The 24,754-nt window shown below is 39.7% G+C and overlaps 1 protein-coding gene across 7 annotated transcripts in view; it reads right to left on the reverse strand.

Annotated features, from left to right (window-relative positions):
- Positions 1-24,754, reverse strand: part of ADGRG6 (adhesion G protein-coupled receptor G6) — a 292,061-nt gene that overhangs the window by 144,328 nt on the left and 122,979 nt on the right. For all 7 annotated transcript variants that reach the window (XM_077486299.1, XM_077486298.1, XM_077486297.1 and 4 more), the window contains exon 3: positions 7,415-7,756. In XM_077486299.1, the coding sequence (XP_077342425.1) occupies positions 7,415-7,756 (342 nt within the window). The remainder of the gene's footprint in view (positions 1-7,414; positions 7,757-24,754) is intronic.

The following is a 24,754-nucleotide window of genomic DNA, read 5'->3' on the forward strand; positions in this document are numbered from 1 at the left end:
TACACCTTCCTAACAAGCAGTATCATAAGCTGATTTTAATGTGAAGTTATTCATTCTCAAAGATCCCCCCCCAAAAAAAACTAAAGCCGAGTTTCAGGGGTTCCTAACAGCTTTGAAACAGCTGCCGGTTGTATATATTAGAGGGCTACTAGTCTGCCAGATCTGTTCCCATACAAAAAAGCAAAGATTTCAGTTCATGTGTTGTGAATTGCTGGACCGGGTGACAATCATCTGTTCATGGGAATGCCTACATTTTTTCACATTGAAAACTCTCTCACATTCCTTCAATCTAACTAATCAGAGCAGGATATAACACAATACACAAAGTGTGACAAACACAAGTAGTGACAGAACCATATGTATTAATGTTCTTATTCACAGCAGTTACAAACATTTCAAATGAAATGGCAGGAAATGCATACACCTTTTTGCTTTTTCCACATATCTGTGCTTATCTCAAATGCATCTCTTTCAGCTGTATTTGTAATCGCCATAACAAAAGCCCTCTGAAAGAATAGTCATAGTATTTGGCTTCCTGGTGACAAAATGATGCTTTACAGCATTTCCAGCTCACTTTTCCCACAGCCATATCTTACTGGGCATCAGAGACTCCCATAGTTACTGTATCTGTCATTACCGATGCAAGATAGACATAAGGAGCTGAAGGACCTGTCATTTCTGAGAGTGGTACATTAAATTTCATGAAATAACAAGGGACATTTTTTTAAAAGCAAAGTCATTCAAATCCCTTACACTGAATATTATGTTGTAGTATTTTGGATCCTTTGTATCATAGCCCATTGCTGGGTTGCTTCCAGGTAAAGTCAGGTAAGGAGTGCACTCCAGACAACCGTATAGCTGACCATACACAAAAGAATGAATGATTTTTTAGATTCTGTATTAATAAAATTTTATTTTATATAACTGTAGTTCTACAGTCCTTGGGTACCGAGATAATCCATTCTTCTTTTTTACCTCTTTAGGGGCAATTGGGGGTTGTCTCCTGTTTTCCAAATTGTCATTTTAGGATGAAGGGTACCCCTCCCCTTCCCTTCTTTTTATCATATAGATTAAGACCCCTTTCACACCAGAAATAGCGCCTGCAATCCGCCCTAAAAAAGCTGCACCATTGTCTGTAGTGTGAAAGCCCGAGGGCTTTCACACTACAGCGGTGCTGGCAGGACGTCAGGGAAAAGTCCTGCCAGCAGCTTCTTTGGAGTGGTGGAGCGGTGTGTTTACCGCTCCTCCACCGCTGCTCCCCATTGAAATCAATGGGGCAGCGCTGTAATACCGCCGGCAAAACGCCGCTATTGCGGCGTATTGCCAGCGGTTTTAACCCTTTCTCGGCTGCTAGCGGGGGGTAAAAGTGGCCGAAATGTGCTAGCGGCCGAAATGTGCCGCAAATCCGGCGGTAAAACGCCGCTAAAAATAGCGGCGTTTTACCGCCCATGCTATGGGCGGTGTGGTGTGAAAGGGGTCTAAAGGCCCATTTTTGCTCACTTAACATTAGTCAATTGTTTGACCAACACTTGTCCATCAGCCTCTGTCCTTGTAAGAATACCATTCCCTGGTGGGTGGAGTTCCTCTTTCCAACTTGTTTGTGTGTGGAGGAATCTGTTTTTTGTTTTTTTTTAACCAAAAAAGAAAAAAAAATCTAACAATGTTTTTTGCCAGCTTTAGACAATTCTAATATGGTGTTTAAGGCAACTCTTTGTAACAATGTGACCATAGACCATAGATAGTCAAAGGCTACCCCTTTGACTATCAGATACCCCTCACAAGATGAAAGGGCAAGAAAGAACCAAGTAGCAGATATTCTATCCATAACCCAGGAAGGAGGTTAAAATGTGGGTGTTGCAAAGCAACCAGATACTGGTGAAAGTACCAGAATGCATAGGTGTGAGTGAAGAAATCAGGGTCACTGGCTTACAAGCTGCTGAGGAGCAGGGAAGTCAATGTGAAGAAAGGCAAGTCAAACCAGAAGGGTTCTCAAAGAGTAAAAGTATTAATAGCGACCTGGCTGTCTATAATATAAGTCATACAGTGGTGTGAAAAAGTGTTTGCCCCCTTCCTCATTTCCTGCTCCTTTGCATGTTTGTCACACTTAAGTGTTTCGGAACATCAAACCAATTTAAACAATAGTCAAGGACAACACAAGTAAACACAAAATGCAATTTGTAAATTAAGGTGTTTATTATTAAAGGTGAAAAAAAATCCAAACCATCATGGCCCTGTGTGAAAAAGTGATTGCCCCCCTTGTTAAAACATACTATAACTGTGGTTGTCCACACCTGAGTTCAATTTCTCTAGCCACACCCAGGCCTGATTATTGCCACACCTGTTCACAATCAAGGCATCACTTAAATAGGAGCTGCTTGACACAGTAAGGTCCACCAGAAGATCCTTAAAAGCTACATATCATGCCGAGACCCAAAGAAATTCAGGAACAATTGAGAAAGAAAGTAATTGAGATCTATCAGTCTGGAAAGGGTTATAAAGCCATTTCCAAAGCTTTGGGAATCCAGCGAACCACAGTGAGAGCCATTATCCACAAATGGCGAAGACATGGAACAGTGGTGAACCTTCCCAGGAGTGGCCGGCCGCCCAAAATTACCCCAAGAGCGCAGCGACAACTCATCCAAGAGGTCACAAAAGACCCCACAACAACGTCCAAGGAACTGCAGGCCTCACTTGCCTCAGTTAAGGTCAGCGTTCATGCCTCCACCATCAGGAAAAGACTGGGCAAAAATGGCCTGCATGGCAGAGTTCCAAGGAGAAAACCACTGCTGAGCAAAAAGAACATCAAAGCTCCTCTCAATTTCTCCACAACACATCTTGATGATCCCCAAGACTTTTGGGACAACATTCTGTGGACCGATGAGACAAAAGTGGAACTCTTTGGAAGGTGTGTGTCCAAGTATATCTGGCGTAGAAGGAACACTGCATTTCATAAAAAGAACATTATACCAACAGTAAAATATGGTGGTGGTAGTGTGATGGTCTGGGGCTGTTTTGCTGCTTCAGGACCTGGAAGACTTGCCGTGATAAAAGGAACTATGAATTCTGCTGTCTACCAAGAGATCCTGAAGGAGAATGTCCGACCATCTGTTCGTGTACTCAAGCTGAAACGAACTTGGGTTCTGCAGCAGGACAATGATCCTAAACACACCAGCAAGTCCACCACCGAATGGCTGAAGAAAAACAAAATGAAGACTTTGGAGTGGCCTAGCCAAAGTCCTGACCTGAATCCTATTGAGATGTTGTGGTATGACCTTAAAAAGGCCGTTCATGCTCGAAAACCCTCTAATGTAACTGAATTAGGACAATTCTGCAAAGATGAGTGGGCCAAAATTCCTCCAGGACGCTGTAAAAGCCTCATTGCACGTTATCACAAACGGTTGGTTGCAGTTGTTGCTGCTAAGGGTGGCCCAACCAGTTATTAGGTTTAGGGGGCAATCACTTTTTCACACAGGGCCATGATGGTTTGGATTTTTTTTCACCTTTAATAATAAACACCTTCATTTACAAATTGCATTTTGTGTTTACTTGTGTTGTCCTTGACTATTGTTTAAATTGGTTTGATGTTCCGAAACACTTAAGTGTGACAAACATGCAAAGGAACAGGAAATGAGGAAGGGGGCAAACACTTTTTCACACCACTGTATGTCAGTACAGTTGCCTTTACAGTACCTGATAACAGATGAGTCGTTGTTTTGTTATGTTGATGTGGCTGATAACCAATTAATTGAATGTATTCCCTCTACAGACATTGCCCTATCAAACAATGGTCAAAACAGAAAGGCTTTGCTGGTCTTTGATAGTCTGGTAACCATGAAAAACAACAAAAGGTGTTTAGAGTCCTAAATTCTAGTCTGAAGTGACAGAAGGGGCACATAGTAGCAGTGAGCTGGAACACTGCATTAGAAAAGCAGTAATAGAAATTCTGGGTAGTACAGTATCATGGGTAGTGGAGATAGGCCCTGCACCAGTACAAGATGGCAGTTTGGGAAAATATATATCACAATATTGGAAAAATTAGATGAGCAAAATTGGATTTTAAAGTCCAAAAGTTGAGGAAGTTAGTCCAGAGCTATGTAAAGTGGAGCTAACAGATATACCTAAGTAGTATCCCATATCAGCTTTACTAGTGGTATCGGACAAAAAGTACAATGTGTAAAAACATGACCCTTTCAAAGCTGAATGAAATGAAATGTCCATCTAGAAAAGCTTTTTAAGAGGAGGCTCAAAGCTTAACTGACACCTGTGGAATAATACTACTGTACATCTCTGTAAAGGCCATAAAACTAGAAGTGCTTAAAGAAATGAAGTCCTGCTTAGGAGTTCTGGTAATGCCTACAAAGATATCAGGGCTGGTGCATGCCTGCTTTGTAATGTAATTATTACTCAGATTATATTATTCAGATTCGTGGAAGCACACTTTCAGGAAGACTAAATTATCTAAGTAAGAATTGTGGCAGAATAATACTAGGCCTCTGTAAAACATGCCTTTGGAGGCATACTAAAAAGTTCCTCTTTAAATTACATTTTAGAAGTAGTGCAGAACACTGCCCATGTGGGTGGTAGATGGCATCAATGTACTAAAAAGTGGGGCTTGATTGCCTGTCTTGATGTAGGCACAGTGTGGTTGAGAGATGTGGAGTATGGTTGGTGTATTTTGACACCTATCTAAAAACAGAGGAGGAAGGATATATAAAAGGCTGTCACTTTGTCACTCTACAGTGATGCAGGTTAAGCTTGGTTTGGCATGAAAATCATCTTTAATTAGGTGTGAGATTGACTGGCATGTGGATGTTGGCCCACAAAAGGTAGTCACTCTATCCAGCCAGAGCTGCTCCCTTACTATGAGAGGTGTGTTGAAGGAGGCGACAACGTACGTACGGTTACACCTGCAGTGTGTTCTGGCTTGCCTGTCCATTAAGACTGGCAACCTGACCAGACCATCGCCTGAGAGTAGAGAAGGTCTGTGCAGAAGCACACTGAGGGACTAAGTAGTCTGAATAGCCAGCAGGCAGAGTTATTAGAGTCTGGGCACAGACAAAGTGTGTATCTAAGCAGACCAAAGTTTGCTTTGTATCCTGTGTGATGGTGAACCCTTGTATGGGAAACCTGATGTAGAGGAATTTTATTTGAATAAAAGTGAATGAAAAAGAAACGCAAGTTGGCAACTGGACAGACATTAGGTCTTTAGAACCTGTTGTCAGAAAGCTTGTGAGATGACAACTTCCAGTGCCTTATGCATGTGTTAACTATTATCAGTTACGCTGTTCTGCACTTTCTCTAAGGACTGCAGATCTATGCAATTTGACTTATGGAGAAAAGGAGAGGGGCAGGGTTACTACATGGGTCAGTTTTTTTATTCGGCGAGTGGTTTGAAAAGTAAAAAATGATCCAATTCCCAATTCCCCCATCCACACATGTGGATGGGGGAATCCTCCCCACTGTTTCATTGTATTCTGACAGCGAGGAGGTTTCTCCACTATCAGAACACACAGATCAGTGCTGCCTTTTATTGCCTGTGGCACTGATTGAGCGAGAATATACATACAGGGTTGTTAAACTGGAGTCAATCGGTAGATCCACTTCTGTTCAACTACAGTGGCCACACATGGATCACAGTTTGAATGATGCTGGCAATCTGGATTGATTTTCAATCCAGAGAATTCCTCCGATATACATGTGTTTCTGCCAGTTGATATCCACAGTCTGATTTCCAGCCACACTAATTCCTCTGATCCAGTTCTTGCTGAACCAGATGAATTTCGATCCATGTATGGCCAGCTTTAGTCTTGTTTCTCTTTTCTTAATACAAAGGGGTAAGTAAGTGTTGTAATTTTAGAACTGGAATTGTGTTTCTGGCAGAGTCGCCACTCACCAAGTGAAAAGAAAAGAAAAGAAAAAAAGCTTGAAAAATAATTAATGCAGCCACCATGTTTAAATAATGGCAAGCTGCAATATATTTGTGTTTCAGATATATTTTTATCTACTTTAATACTTGGCAGGGCAATTTTTAGCTTTCAGTACTGTCACACTTTGACAATGACAATTGCATGGTCATTTGAGACAGATAGAGCCTTCTTTTGGTGGAATTTAATCACTACTGGGTTTTAAAAATGTATTCTTCGTTTCTGATATAAAAATGTGTAAATAAGTCATCTTTTTTCTTCACTGATATGCACTGATGAGACTGCACTGATGGGCACTGATGAGGCTGCACTAATGGGCACTAATGTGGCTGTACTAATAACCGGAACTGATTATCAGTGTAAACAGTGTACTGAAAGACTTTCTGGTTATCGGCACTCTTTTCCTTACACAGACAAGGACTGCCGATAATCAGTAAGTATGTTTACATGCGATCAGCCGTGATTGGATACAGCTGATCACATGGTAAAGGAACGCTGTATTTGGCACTTTACACCGATCTGTGATCAGCTGTGTCCCAAGGACATAGAGGTCACAGAGCACGTCCCAGGGGCGCGAAGGGTGTGGAGTTCTGGGAGGATGTCTATGGACGCCCTACCAGAACTATAGTACCATACTGTAGCCATCTTTTGGCTATAGCACGGTACTAAAGTGATTAAATAAAATGTTTACATTGTGCCACTCATATAGAAATTCCTACAATCATTATATTAGGCAACTGGATCCTTAAAGACTTTCAATCTATGGTCAAAAAATAAACTTCGAAGTAGTTGTAAAGGGTGAAGGTTTTTTTACCTTCATGCATTCTATGTGTGAAGCTCCCCCGCAGTCCCCCCTAATACTTACCCAAGCCCCATCTTAATCCAGTGATGTGCACAAGAGCAGCGGCTCTTCTGGGGTTCTCCCTCCTTATTGGCTGAGACACAGATCCCCTGCTGTCAAACACAGCCAGTGAGAAGGAAGCGGGGAGTGGGACTGAGCCACGGAATGCTCTGTGTCCCATAGACACACAGAGGCAGCTTGGGAGTGCGCATGCAGGAGTGTCCCACAGCAAGCAGCTTGCTATGGGGGCACTTGACAAGGGGGAGGGGCCAAAAATGCCAACAAGGACCTGAAAACCTTTTCACAGAGAGGGAAAGTATAATGTGTTTATTATTTTAAAGGAAAAGAGAACAAACCTTTAGAACCACTTTAAGGTCAACATTATACAGGAAGGTAAATTTTAAAGAAACATTCTATACAGCCATACCAACAAAACCATAATGTGAGCCAAAATCCAAACCATTTTATGTTCTTTGGAAAATTATTATCCTTCCCTTTCATTGTTAATTCTATGATCCTTTCCCTTGGACTCATAGAACTAACTATGAGTCCAAGGGAGAGGATCATTCCTGCGTTGCACTTTTATATAAGTGTGTTAGTTAGTGTTACTTTTCATCACTATTCACAAAATGAGAAAATGCCTACTTACCCTGTGTATATATTGCCTTGAAGCCTTTTTTCTGGATACTAAAGTCACTTACAAAACCTATCGTCATCTCATTCCCAGTTGAGTTAAATGTTAAACCTTTAGCTGTGATTCCACAAAATTTTGACGTGTTCTCTCCATTGTATATTGAAACATAGTCATACATGCAGTTCTGAGCTTCTTCAATATCAAAGTCCAAAAATGTAACCTGAATGATAAATCCAACTGGGGAAATGATTGTCCAATTGCAATCCTGGCTGTTCGGATACATCTCAGGGTAACATGGCGAGGTGAATTTACCGGAGAGATCTCTCATCAATAACTTGCAGTTAGCACAGCCTAAAACTGAAAGACACAAAAAAAATGTGTTAATATAACACATACAGTCAAACTAAATTACAATACAACAATGACCCAAGTAACTGTTATGCCATGTACACACGACCGGACTTTTTGACAGCAAAGGTCCGTCGGACCTAGTCCCTCGAAAAGTCCGGTCGTGTGTACGCGGCATTACAGACAGCTATTTTTCAGGAGGTGTATTTTCCATAATGAATTATATTAAATAGGTTTAAATTTAATGAAGTCACAAGGCTGTCACGAGCTTGTGCTAGTGCCCATGCACCTATGCATGTTACACTCATTAACAAACGCACAAAGCGCACAAAGAGTAAATTTGCTGTATTTTAATAGAAAATTGAAAACTTATATAAATTACACCAGTGTGTTCCTTTTGCGAGCAGATATTTATAAAAGAAGGTATGCCTTTTGGTATTTTTCTATCTGCTTGGATTGCCACAGTGCACACAGAGAGGACCTCCACTCAAATGTGACACCGTTTTAATTTGAGGAAACAAAAGTGATTTGGTGAAAACTTTTTTTTCCAAACTAGTGTGTTGGAAGAATCCGATTCGATCTGAAGGTATGAGGATTGTATTCCAATCAGGTCAGGTGGTCATAGCTCCCAACTGTCCCTCTGTCTCTCTTTCCTCCTCATTTGTCCCTCATTTTGGCCTGATTCATATAGTTGTATATAAAATGCACTTTTTATCTTTCAAAAAGTGTTTCCCAGTGCTAAACCTTTCAACCAATTTCTAAATTGATGCATTTGTAAATTTCAAAAGCCAATATAAAGGAATAGCAGTGGTAAAAAAAATTAAAAAATAAATAAAACACTTGTGGGTTTAACTAAACTTTTTTTTTTTTGTATAATTCTCCATTAAGGGAGCATGGCAGGGGTGTACATATTTTTGCTAATAGATATTTATCGTGTCCATTAAAAAGTTGGGAGGTATGCAGGTGGTCACTCTCCTATGGGTACCTTTATACAAAAGAAGATTATAAAAATCTAAAATTTGGCGCCATGAGTTACTGCACTTTGTAATCATCACTGGTTGTTCAAATGCCTTTCTATAAAAAAAACAAAAATAAATACTGTTCACAATGTGCGACCATACTACCTAGAGTAAATGACTTGGGCATATGGCTGCCTTACGGTATTAGCTTGTGATCTGTCAGATAATAAGAACATCCAAAAAAAAAACTGACAATCAATACCACTTGTTTCAATGGCATGGTGCTAGAATATTTACAGGTGAACCTTAACTCAGCACCTAAAATGACGGTGATAATGTAGGATTACAGTGATCACACGTTCTGGTCACAATAACTTCTAGGCACTTACATATGACTGCAAGCACAGATGAGCTAAGCAGGCAAAAGGGGGGTGTAGTTGTGTAGTCAATAGTTGTGACTATTGACCAACCAGCACCTGTTGTACAATATAGAAAAGTGTGCAGTGGTTAGGAATATGTCATATAGAGCGCGGTCAACAGAGTGCAGTGGTCAGGAAGATGTCATATACAGCCCAATGTACAGAGTGCAGTGGTTAGGAAGATGTCATATACAGCCCAATGTGCAGAGTGCAGTGGTCAGGAACATGTCATATACAGCCCAATGTACAGAATGCAGTGGTCAGGAACATGTCATGTACAGCCCAATGTACAGAATGCAGTGGTCAGAAACACGTCATGTACAGCCCAATGTACAGAATGCAGTGGTCAGGAACATGTCATGTACAGCCCAAAGTACAGAATGCAGTGGTCAGGAACATGTCATATACAGCCCAATGTACAGAGTGCAGTGGTCAGGAACATGTCATGTACAGCCCAATGTACAGAGTGCAGTGGTCAGGAACATATTACATACAGCCTAGTGTACAGAGTGCAGTGGTCAGGAACATATCACATACAGCCTGGTGTACAGAGTGCAGTGATCAGGAACATGTCATATACAGCCCAATGTACAGAGTGCAGTGGTCAGGAACATGTCATTTACAGCCCAATGTACAGAGTGCAGTGGTCAGGAACATATCACATACAGCCTGGCGTACAAAGTGCAGTGGTCAGGAACATGTCATATACAGCCCAATGTACAGAGTGCAGTGGTCAGGAACATGTCATATACAGCCTAGTATACAGAGTGCAGTGGTTAAGAATATGTCATATACAGCCAGGTGTACAGAATGCAGTGGTCAGTTAAAGTGGCCTATTAGAACAATGCCATTCAACTAAAGCAGTATGTATAGAGCACTATCCATCTACTTACGATTACATATAAAATACCGTCCAATCAAACAAATATGAGCTGTAATGTCACCAACAGGACGACATGACAGCCAAAAGTAATAGGATTAAAAAAAAAGAATAGCCCATTAAAAGATAACATAATAGAATCAATCTAGAATTTAATCCAGAGAATTCCCCTGATGTACATTTTTTCTGTCATTTGGTGTCCACAGTCTGATTGCCAGCATCATTCACACTACTTCCTCTGAGCCCCGGTCACCCTGAACTCATCCCAACCTGTGAAGATAAGCAGTGCAGTGATGAACGCATCTCTCTGTCACTCTGCTTTCTCTTCCTATCCCCTTGTACTGCTTCTTCCTCATACACTACAGTTCTGCTGTACAAGGACTGCAAGAGACTGACACCAGCTCAAATGTTGGTACTTGCACTGCCCTCATAAAAAAAAAAAAAAAAACACATTTAATTAACTATATATAATTACAAAGCTGCAAAAAAATAAGTATTTCTAACTAGCATTCAGATTTCATACTGAAATCATTTCTTTTTCTCTTAACAAATTTAAAATGTAGCAAAATGAAACAGTATAACTATTCCACAGAAAAAGACAGCATAGTCCTTTGTCTACACAATGTGATATAAATTGTATTTGTATTATTATATTATTATTATTAATATGTATCATTATACAGGATTTATATAACCCCAGCGCTTTATAAGCTAAGGCAGACTGTACAGGTACAATATAATTCAATACAGGAGGAAACAGAGGGCCCTGCTCGTTAGAGCTTACAATCTATTAATAAGGATTCACTGCTGTGTCACGATAAACATTTAGCAATTCCAATGAACTTTAATTTATTTATTTTACAAGGGTGAGAGAACAGCGTATGCACAATGACAAAGTCCTCTAACTTATCTTTTGGCAAAGCAGCTTGGCCTTGTAGCGGCATTCAAACCCTGCTATTTCTCTGGCAGATAACATTCTGGAACAGAAGCAACAACTGTCCGTCATTTTTCTTTAGGGTTGACTTAGGATATTAACAAAAAAGCAGGTTGCTAGTAGAGTTTTCACTGCAGTCTACCATGTGGAACCTGAATGAATCACCTGGTGTTGGTGCCCAGAACCTTTTTACAAGTTGTTGGAAGCCTATAGCTTATGGTTAGTGTTCTATGCTATGCTAATAACATGGCAAATGGTCTCCTCCTCAAACACGTTCACTTCATTATGTTCTATTGACACACACCTCATAAAAAGTCAACCAGGCCGACACCTGTGAGCTTCCAGTGGTTTGACCACCTTCATCCCCTCGCAACCAGTGGTGGCCAAAAATATTCCAAAGACCACCAATCTGGCAAGGACACATTGTTTCATTTTCAGAAAGCACAGGCCCAGTAGAATAAAAAGATGTGTTAATCTAGTTATTTCATTTAGTTAAATTCAGTCAATTCGTTCAATTCACATTCGGAAATTCGTATTCAAATTGTTCTTGAATTTACAGATTTTTTTTTATTATTCAAAATGTTCAAACCGATACATTTTCGAATCGGTCGAAACAAAAATGCTATATTGTTTTCGATTAGAATGCAGCAAAGTGAACAAACAAACAAAAAATCTTCATTAAATGATTCCAATGACGCTTTAAATCACCTTTGGCTTAACAAAAACAGCATTATTTCAAAATGGTACTCTAATAACACACATTGTCAGATTTCAGCAATATGTGTAGTTAGAATTTCGACTGGAGTTCAATGTAAAACGGACAAATTTTGTTACGTTGTTGGGAGCATTCGATAAAATGTTATATTGTAATTCGGGTATTCGGATACATCCGAATCTCAAAATAATGAAAAATGTGTCCGAATATTAATTCGGGAACGAAACAAACCATACATGTCTAGTTGGGGGAGGTTGCGATAAAATAATCCGGCATACATTTTATGCGAGTGGACCTTAACTTCAAGATGCAGCATATATGCATCTATAGGCAACTGCACTTCTTCATCGAGAGCTGTCTTTGGTAATGGTCAGAAGGACTTCTTTGACAGCCATTCACACTGATCACATGATCAGGAAGACCACCTTTACCTCCCGGCATTTAGAACAATGAATGTCACTGCCCGAACAAAATGTGTTTTTATATGCTGGGGCAATGTGGACAGTGTTGCACACATTCCCACACTGCCCAGATGTATAATTATATTTAAAATATAATTGTTTTTACTTTTTTATGACTATTGGTTTTGGGGGGGGGGGGGTGGTTAGAGAAATACCTGGAGTCTGAATAGACCCCTGATATTTTCTCTCTTGAAGTAGAAATAGAGAGAATGAGGAAGCAGAGTCCTCCATCTCCTTCTACTTTGCAGATGAAACAAAGTTGCACTCACACTAGACAGAAAGTTCTCTGTACAGAGAACTTCCTGTTTATTCACAAAAGAGAGAAATAGTAAACATGAATGGCCATTTATGTTTGCTATCTTGGAATTTATGAATGAACACAAAGTGATCAACACTGATCATTCTGGTGTTTATTCAGGGTAGACAAAGGATTTGTAAACAGGACATTCATAATAACTGATCCTCTGCTTGGCCACCCGGAATGATTGGATCTCCCCTGCTAGGCCCCAGCTGTCCTCTCCCCTGCACAGTCTGCTGTCTCCACTGCTGCAGGTATGAGGAGTGCAGCAGGGGGATCAGAGGGCACCACGGGTAATGAAGGCTGTGCAGCGGAAGCAAGCTATTTGCCAGCACCCACTTGCTATCAGATTCTCCTCCCTGGTCGCTGGCTGCTTCTCCCCTGCAAAGCCCTCTGTCTCCCCTGCTACAGGTGGGGGAGAAACAGGGGAATCAGAGGGCACAGTGGGGGGATTGGGCTGTGCCAGCGCCCAATAGGAAGGGTCTGTGTCGACAGAGCAGCAGGTCTCTGCAGTATCAGTGGAAGGGGTTACTTTATGAATAGACTGGTACAATCAGTGGCTTGTTGGCCATTGATCATAGCTATTCATTTATTCAGGATGGTCACATAGACAATGAGTTTATGGTTACTGAAGTGACCATGAGCTTATAGCAGAATGTGAATGCAGCTGATGAAAGGCATACTAACCAGGTCAGCTGAAAGTGATTCTGTTTTTCTGTATGCCTTATGAAAGTTCAAAGAGGAATTTCACCTTTATCCTAAAAAATTACAACAAATGCACATTTTCTATGTTAAGTAATAACAATCTACAAACTGATACTTACGGATTGTTCTAGGCTTTTTATTCTTTGGGTAACTCATTTTCTTTTCCTCCTAATTTTTCTTACAGTAGTCATTTGCACTAAGGCTACATTCACACCTGAGCGATTTGTAGCTTGAAGCCTGAAGCTACATAACGCTGGAGGGGAAAAAAATCTATTATTCTCAATGGAGATGGTTCACATCTCCACTCCAAGTCGCCTGAAGCCAAAAGCTTGAAGCTCAAACAAGTTCTGGACCCTTTTTGGTGCTTGAATCGGGCAGATTTGGGCATTTCTTCTTCTTTTTACATTGATGACCTTTTGCCCTGCACAAAATTGCGACGAAACGCGGTAAAAAATGACGCAAAATCACAGTAAAAATGCTGCAAAAATGCTTCAAAAATGCTGCAAAAATGCAGCAAAATCACAGTAAAATCGCTCAGGTGTGAATGGGGCCTAAGGGTAGATTAATTCATCTCTCTTTATCTTCTGGAACTCTGCCTAGAACTCTGGGTCTACCTTCTGGAATATGTGACTAGAACTTCCCAGGATGCATCTCTGAGGCCGCGTACACACGCGGGGACTGTTCGCCCAACTTTGTCCGCTGAACAGTGTTTCGGCAAACAGTCCGCTCGTGTGTGGGCTTTCAGCGGACAGTTTCAGCGAACAGTCCGCTGAACAAGGTTTTTCGGAAATTCCGAAAAACTGTCCGCTGAAACCTTGTTTCAGCGAACAGTCCCCTCGTGTGTAGGCTTGTTCGTCAAACTAAGTTCCGCGCATGCTCAGAAAGGATTTACACGCCGAAAGTTATAATGCAGTGTATAGGATGTCGTATTTTTCGTCCCGTCGTACGTGCCGTTCACGTCATCGCGCACGGTTTCAGCAAACTGTTCGTCCGTCGTGTGTGGCCATGTCCGTCCATGCTAATTTTGAGCGGACTGTTTGCCGAAACTGTTTGACGGACAAAGTTGGGCGAACAGTCCCCGCGTGTGTACGCGGCCTCAGGCTCTGGTTATGTCACCAGTACCTCACTCCATTAGAAGGCAGAAAAACAGTAATTGTAAGTAAAAAAAAAATGTTTTTTTAATTAAAGTGATATTAAACCTAAAACATGTATATTGTAGCTTACCAATTCTTAGTTGTGATGTCTGCATTCATTTCCCTTTTTAGACTTTCTTTCTTTTATTTTCATCTGGTGATTTAGCAGCAAGTCTGTTTTTTTTCAAGAGCACAAGCTCTCTAGCAGAATGTATCAGTTTATATGGATGAGATGAGCCACTTAAAGTGGTAGTAAACCACTGCAAAACTATATAAAAAATCAGGCCCTCTGCAGGTTTAAGCCATAATGTGCTGCACTGCATACTAGCACATTATGACAGACTTACCTGCACACGGAGTTGCCAGCGCAGCACAGTCACGGCTCCCCTATGCTTCTATATTCTCCGGATCTTCCTTCCAGGTTTGCAGGCTTCAGCTGTATGAATAAGTGGGGCCACAATAATGTCACTCCCAAGCATGCCCGTGGGAGACCCGGCTACGGTATGGCACTCTGCATTTCACGGCACACTGTGCCCTAAAAGCAGAGAGTCACTGCGCAGATTACGTCATTTGCTATCGCCTTTGTGAATATCTTCTATTGTTTAGTGTATTTTAATCTGCTACTACATTCAAAACTCTAACCCTCCCCCAGAGACTGACAATGCTGCTGTTTGCTGTGCCTCCTGTATTCATCCAGAGCCGTGTCTCACTAATAACGTAGGGGTGTTACTGGGCAGATCTCCAGGTGAAAACTGATGCAGCCACCACATCTAATGTTTGGTAAACTGCAATATAATACATTTTAGGTTTTGGGTTTATTATCGCTTTAATTAATGTAAGAAGATTGCATTTCAGTATGCGGAGAGGGGGAAAAAAATATTCTTTACTAAGACAGCTGTTCCTGCATTTTGCAAGTTGTCCGGATTGATATTGGCTGCAAGAAAAAAGTTAGCTATTTCTGGACTTTTGTGAAATACCTGAAGAAGTCAAGCAGACATTTAAAAATATGGGCATTATAATTTCTCAGAAAGCTGGTCTAACAGGTCTTACAGCATTTTGTTCACCTGATGTAATCATGAAAAGACAGAAAGAAGATGTAACATTATTTGAATTCAGAGGATGGAATTTTCCTGTACACAAGCTGTCCTATGCAGGTACCAGGGACGTGCGGTGAGGTCAGTCGTCGGTGAGGCACTGGCAATTATCAGAGCCAGATACACACAGGTTACATATGCCACAAATGTTATGCTCCATACACACGGTCGAAAATTCTGACGGAAAAAGTCTGATTGGATTATGTTGTCAGAAAATCCAATCATGTGTGGGCTCTATCTTTTTCTGTTGGAATTTCCAACGGAAAAAGTTTGAGAGCCGGATCTAAAATTTTCCGACAACAAAATCCGATCGGACTTTTTCCGATCGTGTGTAGAGAATTCCAACGCACAAAGTGCCACGCATTCTCACAAAAATTTGGAGATAAAAGCTATTGGCTACTGGCCTCCACGTAGTCCCATCGTACGTTTTGTACGTCACCTCGTTCTGAACGATCGGATTTTCCGTCAACTTTGTGCGACCGCGTGTATGCAACACAAGTTTTGGGCAAAACCCGTCGGAAAAAATCAGGTGGATTTTGTGGTCGGAATGTCCGACCATGTGTATGGGGCGTTAGAGTGAGAGCAATAATTCTAGTACTAGACCTCCTCTGTTACTCTAAACATGTAACCTGTAAAAAAATTTAAAGCGCCATTCCATAAGTGTGCTCAGTTTTGAAGCATGACGTGTAAGGTATCTATTTACTCGATGTAACATCATCTTTCATAGTATAGGAAAAAATCAGGCTAACTTTAGTGTTTATTCATCAAAAAAGTTTTTTGAAAAATCACTGCACAAATACAGTGTAACATAAAAAGTTGCAACGACCACCATTTTATTCCCTAAGGCTTCTGCTAAAACAATATAAATAATGTTTGGGGGTTCTGAGTCATTTTCTAGCAAAACAATAATGATTTTTACATGTAGGAGAGAAGTTTCAGAATTAACCACTTGCCACCCAAGCCAAGTTTCAGAACTGGCCTGGGTGGCAAGTGGTTAATTACCATATGTAAATAATATACAAATAATTATTATATGTTGTTTTTAAGGTAAGTTACTATATTTTCAAAAACTGTACTCAGGTAGGTGGCTGAACGGACAAATTACTGAAGTTTGAAGTTATAACTTCCAACCAGTAATTTCACAGTAAATAGATAAATAATGATATGTTATAGCATAATAATATATTATTTAGCTTGACTAAAACGGTACCTTTTCAGCAGCAGCAAATTCTCATTCTCAGCTCGATCGTTTGTTTTTAGTTTTTGTATTTTCGTTATTTTATGTTCGTGGCAGATGAGGCTCTGCCTTCCCTGGTTGCACATGCCTGGCAGATACATACAAACCACAGAAGTTGACGACTTGCATCTAGCCTCACCACTACAGTGGTTCTAACAAACTTAGATTGGACCTATACCAAAACATAACCCATCCTCTCCCCAAATGAGCATGCTTTCCTCCACTCTTGTCTACCAATGCCATAGTTACATAGGTGAGGTTGAAAAAAGACACAAGTCCATCAAGTCCAACCTATGTGTGTGATTATATGTCAGTATTACCTTGTATATCCCTGTATGTTGTGGTCGTTCAGTTGCTTATCTAATAGTTTTTTGAAACTATCGATGCCCCTCGCTGAGACCACCACCTGTGGAAGGGAATTCCACATCATTGCCGCTCTTACAGTAAAGAACCCTCTATGTAGTTTAAGGTTAACCCTCTTTTCTTCTAATTTTAATGAGTGGCCACGAGTCTTGGCACCGATGGTATATGCTACCCCCTGCAAAGATATGTGTGACTTTCACATCAGTAGCTCAAGCCTAAATTTACACAATTGAATTAGTCAGAACAATGATTCCTTCTCCTGACACTTGCTGTTTTAAGTCAGCTTTGTCCGAAATTTTAGCTAGAGACAGAGAGGCAAACAGGTGAAAATCTGCTGTGCTCTCTTTTTAGAGAATCTAGAAATCCTGTTATAGATTTAAGCTATATTGCCCGTTTATCATTTAAAACAAAGATTTTATAAAAGTGTCAAAAACAGGTATAAAATATCAATTTAAAACATATGAACTAAAGAAGAAAAATGTAAGTTTACTTAAAACCGTTATAGCTTGCCTTCAAAGTTCCCTGTCTCCCCATTCCGAGATAGCCAAAAATAGCCACATAAATCCAATTGACAAAAAAATGACCAAAATACATAAATCAAAAGTCCTAAAATCATCCCTAAGGCAAGCCACAGATTATGCGATTTTCTTTTCTGCAAAAAGAAAATCGCTCGTAATCTCTATTCTCAGCTGCATAACAGGATGGGGTGGAGACTGCAGAGGAAGGTGTCAGCAGAAGTCAAAGATATAGCAATACACTGATCTTCCCAATGAAGAGCTGCGCAAGGGGGGTGTATCAGCACAAGCCCTGGCCATTGGAGGACAGGCAGGCTGGTCTCCCAGCACAGCCAGAAACCTGACCACACCAAGATGGATATACTCTCATGCCCATTAAGGTCAGTAAATAATAAGTAAGCAGGGGGATGGCAGGATCACCAGGTATTCACACAAAGGAATAAATACAAAGAGAAATGGAAACTTTTTAACACAAGTACATTGTACAACAGACATATACAGTAAAACCTTGGTTTGTGAGTAACTTTTAGAGCGTTTTGCAAGACAAGCAACATTTTTAAATACATTTTGACTTGATATACAAGCGATATCTTGATATACAAGGTAGCGTCATGTTACAACTGAGTATAAAATAGAAGAGAGGTGCCTCTAAGTGTAGCAATATTGTTACATTTAATGATGTTAAAACATTTAGCGAATCACATGGTTGATGATTAAAACAGGCACATCTAAGTATGCAGGCATCCGGGGTAAAGCTGTCTACATAGACCATCCTCCACACCGCCATTGACATCATCCCTTCCACACTGTGGTCCATGAGCGCATCAAGACTCGCTTTCAGATCGCTCTACTGCAGGTTAGTCTTTCCGGTCATGATTGCAGGCTGACAGCGGTGAGAGATGGTGGTTCTGAGGATGTTCTATGTGGACAGCTTTAGCCCGGATGCCTGCATACTTAGATGTGCCTATTTTAATCATCAACCATGTGAGTTGCTAAATGTTTTACCTTCATTAAATGTAGCCATATTGCTACATTTAGAGACGCCTCTCTACTTTTTTATACTCTGTAGCTCCTGCTGAATTTTGCTTCTAATCCTCTTGTGGAGGCTTCCATTTATGGATGGACATTTTATGGTTACACAATCACATCACTATAATCTTTTTACATGGACTATAAACTGAAGGAACTATAAATAAATGGTTGTGGAACGAATCACCTGGGTTTCCATTATTTCTTATGGGGAAATTTTGCTTTGATATACAAGTGCTTTGGATTACAAGCATGTTTCCGTAACGAATTGTGCTCGTAATCCAAGGTTTTTCTGTATTAGGAATATTAAATATTGGGATAACAAACACTTTTAATGCAGCATACATTTTTAGCAACTGTGTGCAGCATTTTGTTGAATCCAGGCAGACCATTGCGCTTGATCTAACTAGACTTTTATAAATATGGTAGAAGACGGAGACCACATTTCAGTAAAATTTTGTTTATTAGGCAATAATTATTTCTATGAAAATGCTTTTCCAGAGACATTCAGCCAGTTATAATCAGATAAAAACGATACCTTGACATTGTGTGAGAAATTGCCAACCATATGGATTATGACATTAAAATATATTATTTCTGCCTGTGTGGGAAATTGCAAAACTAGTCTTATAGAATTAAAGCCTTAACTAGGCTTATAGCCTTATTGAATTTGACATGATTGTATAAACACTTGCTATGCTTCTTTCAGCTACAGTATGTTATTGTTCCATATGGATTTATGGCAACTTTATTTTTTTTAGTTTGTTATAATGCATTTGTCAAATTACCAAAAGCTATGTTCTAACTAATAGCAGTCGTATTGTATTTAAACAAAATGTTCTGATTAAGTGACAACACGTGGTTCCCTTACAGTTTTGATCAAACATAGAAGCCCTTTCCATTTGGTATGAAAAAAAAAAACAATATTAGAACAATGTGAACCAGATTTTAAATTAAAAGAGAAGCTTAAAAAATAGTGAGGGGCCCTCTCTAGAAAAATGCTTTGTCCTTGTGTGGACTTGGCATTGTTTCTTTTAAAATTAAATTACATTAATAACTGTAGAATATGAAAGTTCTGAAAAATTCTGCCATGGAAAGTAACAAATGTGGGCCAAAACTGGGAAACTCTTTTTTTTAGCAAAATCGTTATTAATATCTTCAGGGTATATTTCATTGGATGAGTTCTAAAGATATTTCCTTCTGGTATAAGTCCATTGAACAAGATTATCGATAATGACATTTTATATATATGTAGCTACAACAAAATCCAAGATGCTAAAATGTGAAACATCTGCCTGCTTGCTTGATGCCTGCATGGGTGAGTACCTGTCCTATAACGTGGTGCATATAGCTAACAACCAGTGGGTCATTTAAGAAATTAGCAACATTAGTATTCAATCTCTCTTATTACCAAAGGACAGCTAAAAGTATGGGTCAGATGTACTTACATTTCTTTTTTTTAAAACACATTTTTTCACAATAATACTCCCAGTTTTTTTTCCAGTTGCTCATATAAACAACTTCGTGAAATTTAGAATTTTAGAGTATCTTTATAAAAACTTAATTTGGGTACAGTGTTGTATGACCACGCAGAATTTTAGAGTATCTTTTACGTATGGAACACATCTGAAATGTGCCAAAACCTTCTGAAAACACACAGGAACCTGGTGGATGAAATGGAATGGAGCATACATACTTTTGATTTTCTATTACAGCAATACAAGCATAAAAAGTGCAGCGCAAAATGCCAATGAAAAAAAAATTTAAATGATAAAAATTGTCCAAAGTCCATCCAAAGCCACAAAAAACAGACAGCAACAGCACAGGTCCTCCACGTGTGATAAAAAGGAGATCCAGAAACGCAAGGAAATATGTGACAATCCCTCCACTGAAAATACACTTTAGTTTTCCTTTATGATGCTCAAAGAAAAAAATCAACGTCAGTAATAAGAGATGAAAGACCACCAAGAATACTCTAAATTTGTGATGGCCAAATGGTATCCTTCAGGTTTTCAATTGTTGCGAATGATATTAGATGAGCATAGCCTTGCCTTGAGGAGCCTGATCAGAAGACAAGCTTGAATGGAGCGCACAGCATCACTGGACTTGTAGTCTTTCCATTATTTTCTCGTTACCCGCCAGTACTGCAGACATGAAGTCTGAGGAGGCTCTGTGTACCCAAAATGGGGTGCTGAGTCAATGCAGCGGAGCCATAGAGGAAAGAGTTTCCAATGCCTGACTTTTGTTAAATGTCTTTCTCTTACGCCCAAGAATGCAACTACCGGATTCTCACCCAATGGTATTGTTGCCCAGTAAATCTTCATAAAATCGATCCCTCCTTTTATTTCTGATGTGTGTTGGCATTGTTTGCAGGCCCCTGGCACCATGCTCCATATTTGGGGTATCTGCCCATGGATTGGCCCCTTTCAGGACAAAATACTGCAATCATATGATACTCTGGTGGGGGACAAGTACCCCAATTATCCACAAATTACAGTACGCTCCATGCTGCCAGGCTCCTACAAATAATTCAAGAAAAGTTTGATCGGACATTTTTTGATGGCAGCCTGAGCACCGCCACTCATTGCCTAGGCTGGTGAAGTGAACAATATTGAATATATGGAGAGTATGCTTGCTTGTGAGCAGGATTAATCTCCGGCCCACAGCCTTACCTGGTCTGTTTGGAATCATTTTAATTACGCTTCCAATTTTGCGTCCTTTATCTCCACTAAGGTTTTTGAATGAAAAAACACCCAGTATCTGATCATGTGGGATGGGGGCTCTCACACACTCCGGCTTTTTTTTTTCCTACCTTCATATGCTCATGGGAACATTTAGCTCCACGCAGGATATTTCTGGGAACCCTGCTATTGCCCACCTTGTTCAAATGCATTTACTTCCATAGTGTGACTTTATTTGGAATGCTGTTCCTCATTTTTTCAACATGTATCCTACCAATGCTGTTGTCAGTTGCCTAGTTGCACAGTAGTCAGTAGCGTTGGTATGTCCATGTTGACTATACATGGACCTACTTATGTCTCTATAGTCTATCATGTACAATATTCTTTTTGTACTTTATTATGTTGAAAACGTAATAATACAATACCTAATAAAACAACATTAAACATAAAAACACACTGAAACGCATTAAAACCGTGCATGAAAAAATGTATCCAGAATACAGAAATTGTGGTGTGAACCAGCCCTGATAAACAAAGCTGGAAACAAAGCTTTCCTAAATAAAACTGTAAATTTTTACTTTACAAAAACCACATAAACAATATTCTTTAGGTCAGAAGTGTGTGTCACTGATATTTTGTGTAAGTATCTGGCAAAGAGAGAAGTACATGAAAGTTGTGTTAGAAAAAAAATTACAGGAAAATTATTTTTTTCTTCATTTTGCGTATTCTTTTGTAATTAAAAATTAAGAAAAAAAATTACCAAATGTTATATGGAACGGAGACATCCAAAAATCAAAAAATAAATAAAAAATGCTCTGTGACTTAAGAGGGGTATAGGCAGGAAAAGTATCTGGGGATCAAGAACACAGTCTACATTTTATTCCAAACAGATATATGCTGCTTGTTTTGGGGCAACTCTGATATTGACAGTAGCCAGTCGCAGATTAGAAACTAGAAAGAAATAAGCTTGGTTCCTGCACATGTGGTCCCCATGACAGCCAATATTATGGTTACCCCTTTCTAAAATGGATTATCTTGCAGTAACTTGGTATTTGTGTTATTAGGCTGAATCTGTAGTAAAGCAGTGCGGTGAGGCTTAGGGCCTAACATATGGTTTTGCAGTTACAAGAGTGTATATTTATAATGTGCCATCAATTGCCAAAGTCAGTTAATGCTATATTGTTCTTTTTAAAGTTTGCAACTATTTGTAGTGTAGAAAGTAAAAATTGCTTCTATGTCCAGTATTATGTCACAGTCTTCTAGCAAAATCCTAGCAGCTGTGAAAACTCTGAAAATTATACTTTGAAAGTCGACTTTTACATATACAGTACTTGTTTGATGGATTGCTACAGAAACAACTGAGTGATGTCCGTGATATTCTTTTTATTTGTACTAACATACCATTTTTCTGGATAAGCTTTCGGGGGGTATGTTCTTCAAGGTCTAATGCCCTGTACACACGGTCGGACATTCCAACCACAAAATCCGCCATATTTTTTCGGACGGATTTTGGCCGAAACTTGTGTTGCATACCCATGGTCAGACAGTTGTCGGAAAATCCGATCGGTCGAAACCTGGTGACGTTTGTTGCGTATGACGGGACTAAGTAGAGGCTAGTAGCCAATAGCTTTGGTCTCGTAATTTAATCTGAGCATGCGTGGCACTTTGTTCATCGGAATTCTCTATAAACGATCGGAAAAAGTCTGATCTGATTTTTTTTGTCGGAAAATTTTTAGATCCAACTCTCAATTTTTTTCCGTCGGAACTTCTGATGGAAAAAGTCTGACACACAATCGGATTTTCCGACAACATAATCCAATCGGACCTTTTGTCCGACCATGTGTACAGGGCATAAGAGTACTGTTTAGATCTTTAAGAAGGGTATATACCCCAAAATCTTGTCCTGAAAAATTGTATGCTAGTGCAAATAAAGTATCACGGACAGTACTCAATTTCTCCTGCTGCAAGTGCACTAATACGGCTACAATCACCTCAAGCAAGATAGTCTTTTGTTTGAAAATATTTGAAGGGAAACAGTTTTAGCTATTTTTTACTTTCCTATAATGTTTTTTTCCCAATACATACACAATCTTTGTTTTACAGTAAAGCTGAGCTCCATGAATTACCCAACAAACACCTTTGCAGTGGGTTAACCCACTTAATATTTAATATTTGTTAAGTCTAGAGAACAATCTGATGTAGTTACCTTTCTCCTCACTCCAGCAGGCTTTCTCCATGCTGAGCATCGGGTTCTCTGATGCCTCTTTTCTACTGTGCCCTGACTGGCGTTCACACACTGACATCATCAAGTACAATGCAGGACCATTAACCCTGCATTGATTGTGAGGACAGAGAGGGCCTGCCCACAACCAGGAGCATCACTGACAGGAGCGATTAGTGCCCAAAGCCTGCCTAAGTGAGGAATACAGTATTATTGCTCTAATTTTAGTCTTAGGACTATTAACCCAATAAAGGGGTGGGGCAATAAGGGAATTTTTTTATACATTCAGCTTTAATACATGGCAAAGAACTTTAAGTGCACAATGGGCTATCCAAAGAAAAAACAATGTAGAGCAATTTGCTTTGCCAGCCGTCTTTCTCTGGTACAAATCTTAAATCTGAAATGTAACAATTAGTATCATTGCCAAAATAAAGATTGTTGTCCTCATGTAAAGCGTTATTATTTATACATTAATTATGTCCATTGAGGTCAAAATGAAGATTGTTGTCCTCATGTAAAGCTTTATTATTTATACATTAATTATGTCCATTGAGGTCAAAATGATAGGCTTTCTCCAGTAAAGATTAATAGTAATCATTCTAAAGATGTGAAAAAAGAAATAAAACTTACACTGGCTTGATAGAGGACTACATAATATCACTATGAATTTTTACGTAACGTAAAAAAAAAAAAGAAAAACTCCTAATCGCAGAGGCATCGCTCGCACAATTGTAAATATACCAGTTCTTTACTTTAAAAATTCTGAATGCAATCTCTGAACGCAATTTCTATGCAATCCTCAAAACAGATTCAGTGTCATTTAGGGTTGCCACCTTTTCTTCAAGTCAAAGCCAAACACTTTAGTGGCGCACAGAATTATTATTATTATTTTTTATGGCATATACTATGCAGTACATATATTTTTTTGATTAAATAGCATTTATAATCATAGGAAGTTAATCACAAGAGTCCTCTCTTACATCACAGCCCCCCTTTTATATCTGAATCCACAGACTTCCTCTTTTACATCTAAACTTGCAGAGTTCCCTTACACTGTAAGGGGGAATCTGCAGACTGATGTAAGGGAGAACTCTGGGGACTCTGACCTAAGGGATGCTCTGGGAACCCTGATTTAGGGGGGAACACTTAGAACACATTACACACTTGGCTTAGACAACTACAGACAGCAACCCTACTGGGAAGCCAGAGTCTGGTCTGAATAATGTGTCCGGGTCTCAGGTGGTCTGAAACCCGGACACATGATTCAAAACCCAAACTGTCCAGGTGAATCCCGGACAGGAGGCAACCCTAGTGTCATTCCCATACAGTTGTGAGCAGCTTTGTTTAACTCCTGTATGTATAT

The sequence above is a fragment of the Lithobates pipiens genome, unplaced genomic scaffold, assembly GCF_037356315.1.
Source record: "Lithobates pipiens isolate NorthernLeopardFrog02 unplaced genomic scaffold, aLitPip1_a1.2 Scaffold_18, whole genome shotgun sequence".
Taxonomy (NCBI): domain Eukaryota; kingdom Metazoa; phylum Chordata; class Amphibia; order Anura; family Ranidae; genus Lithobates; species Lithobates pipiens.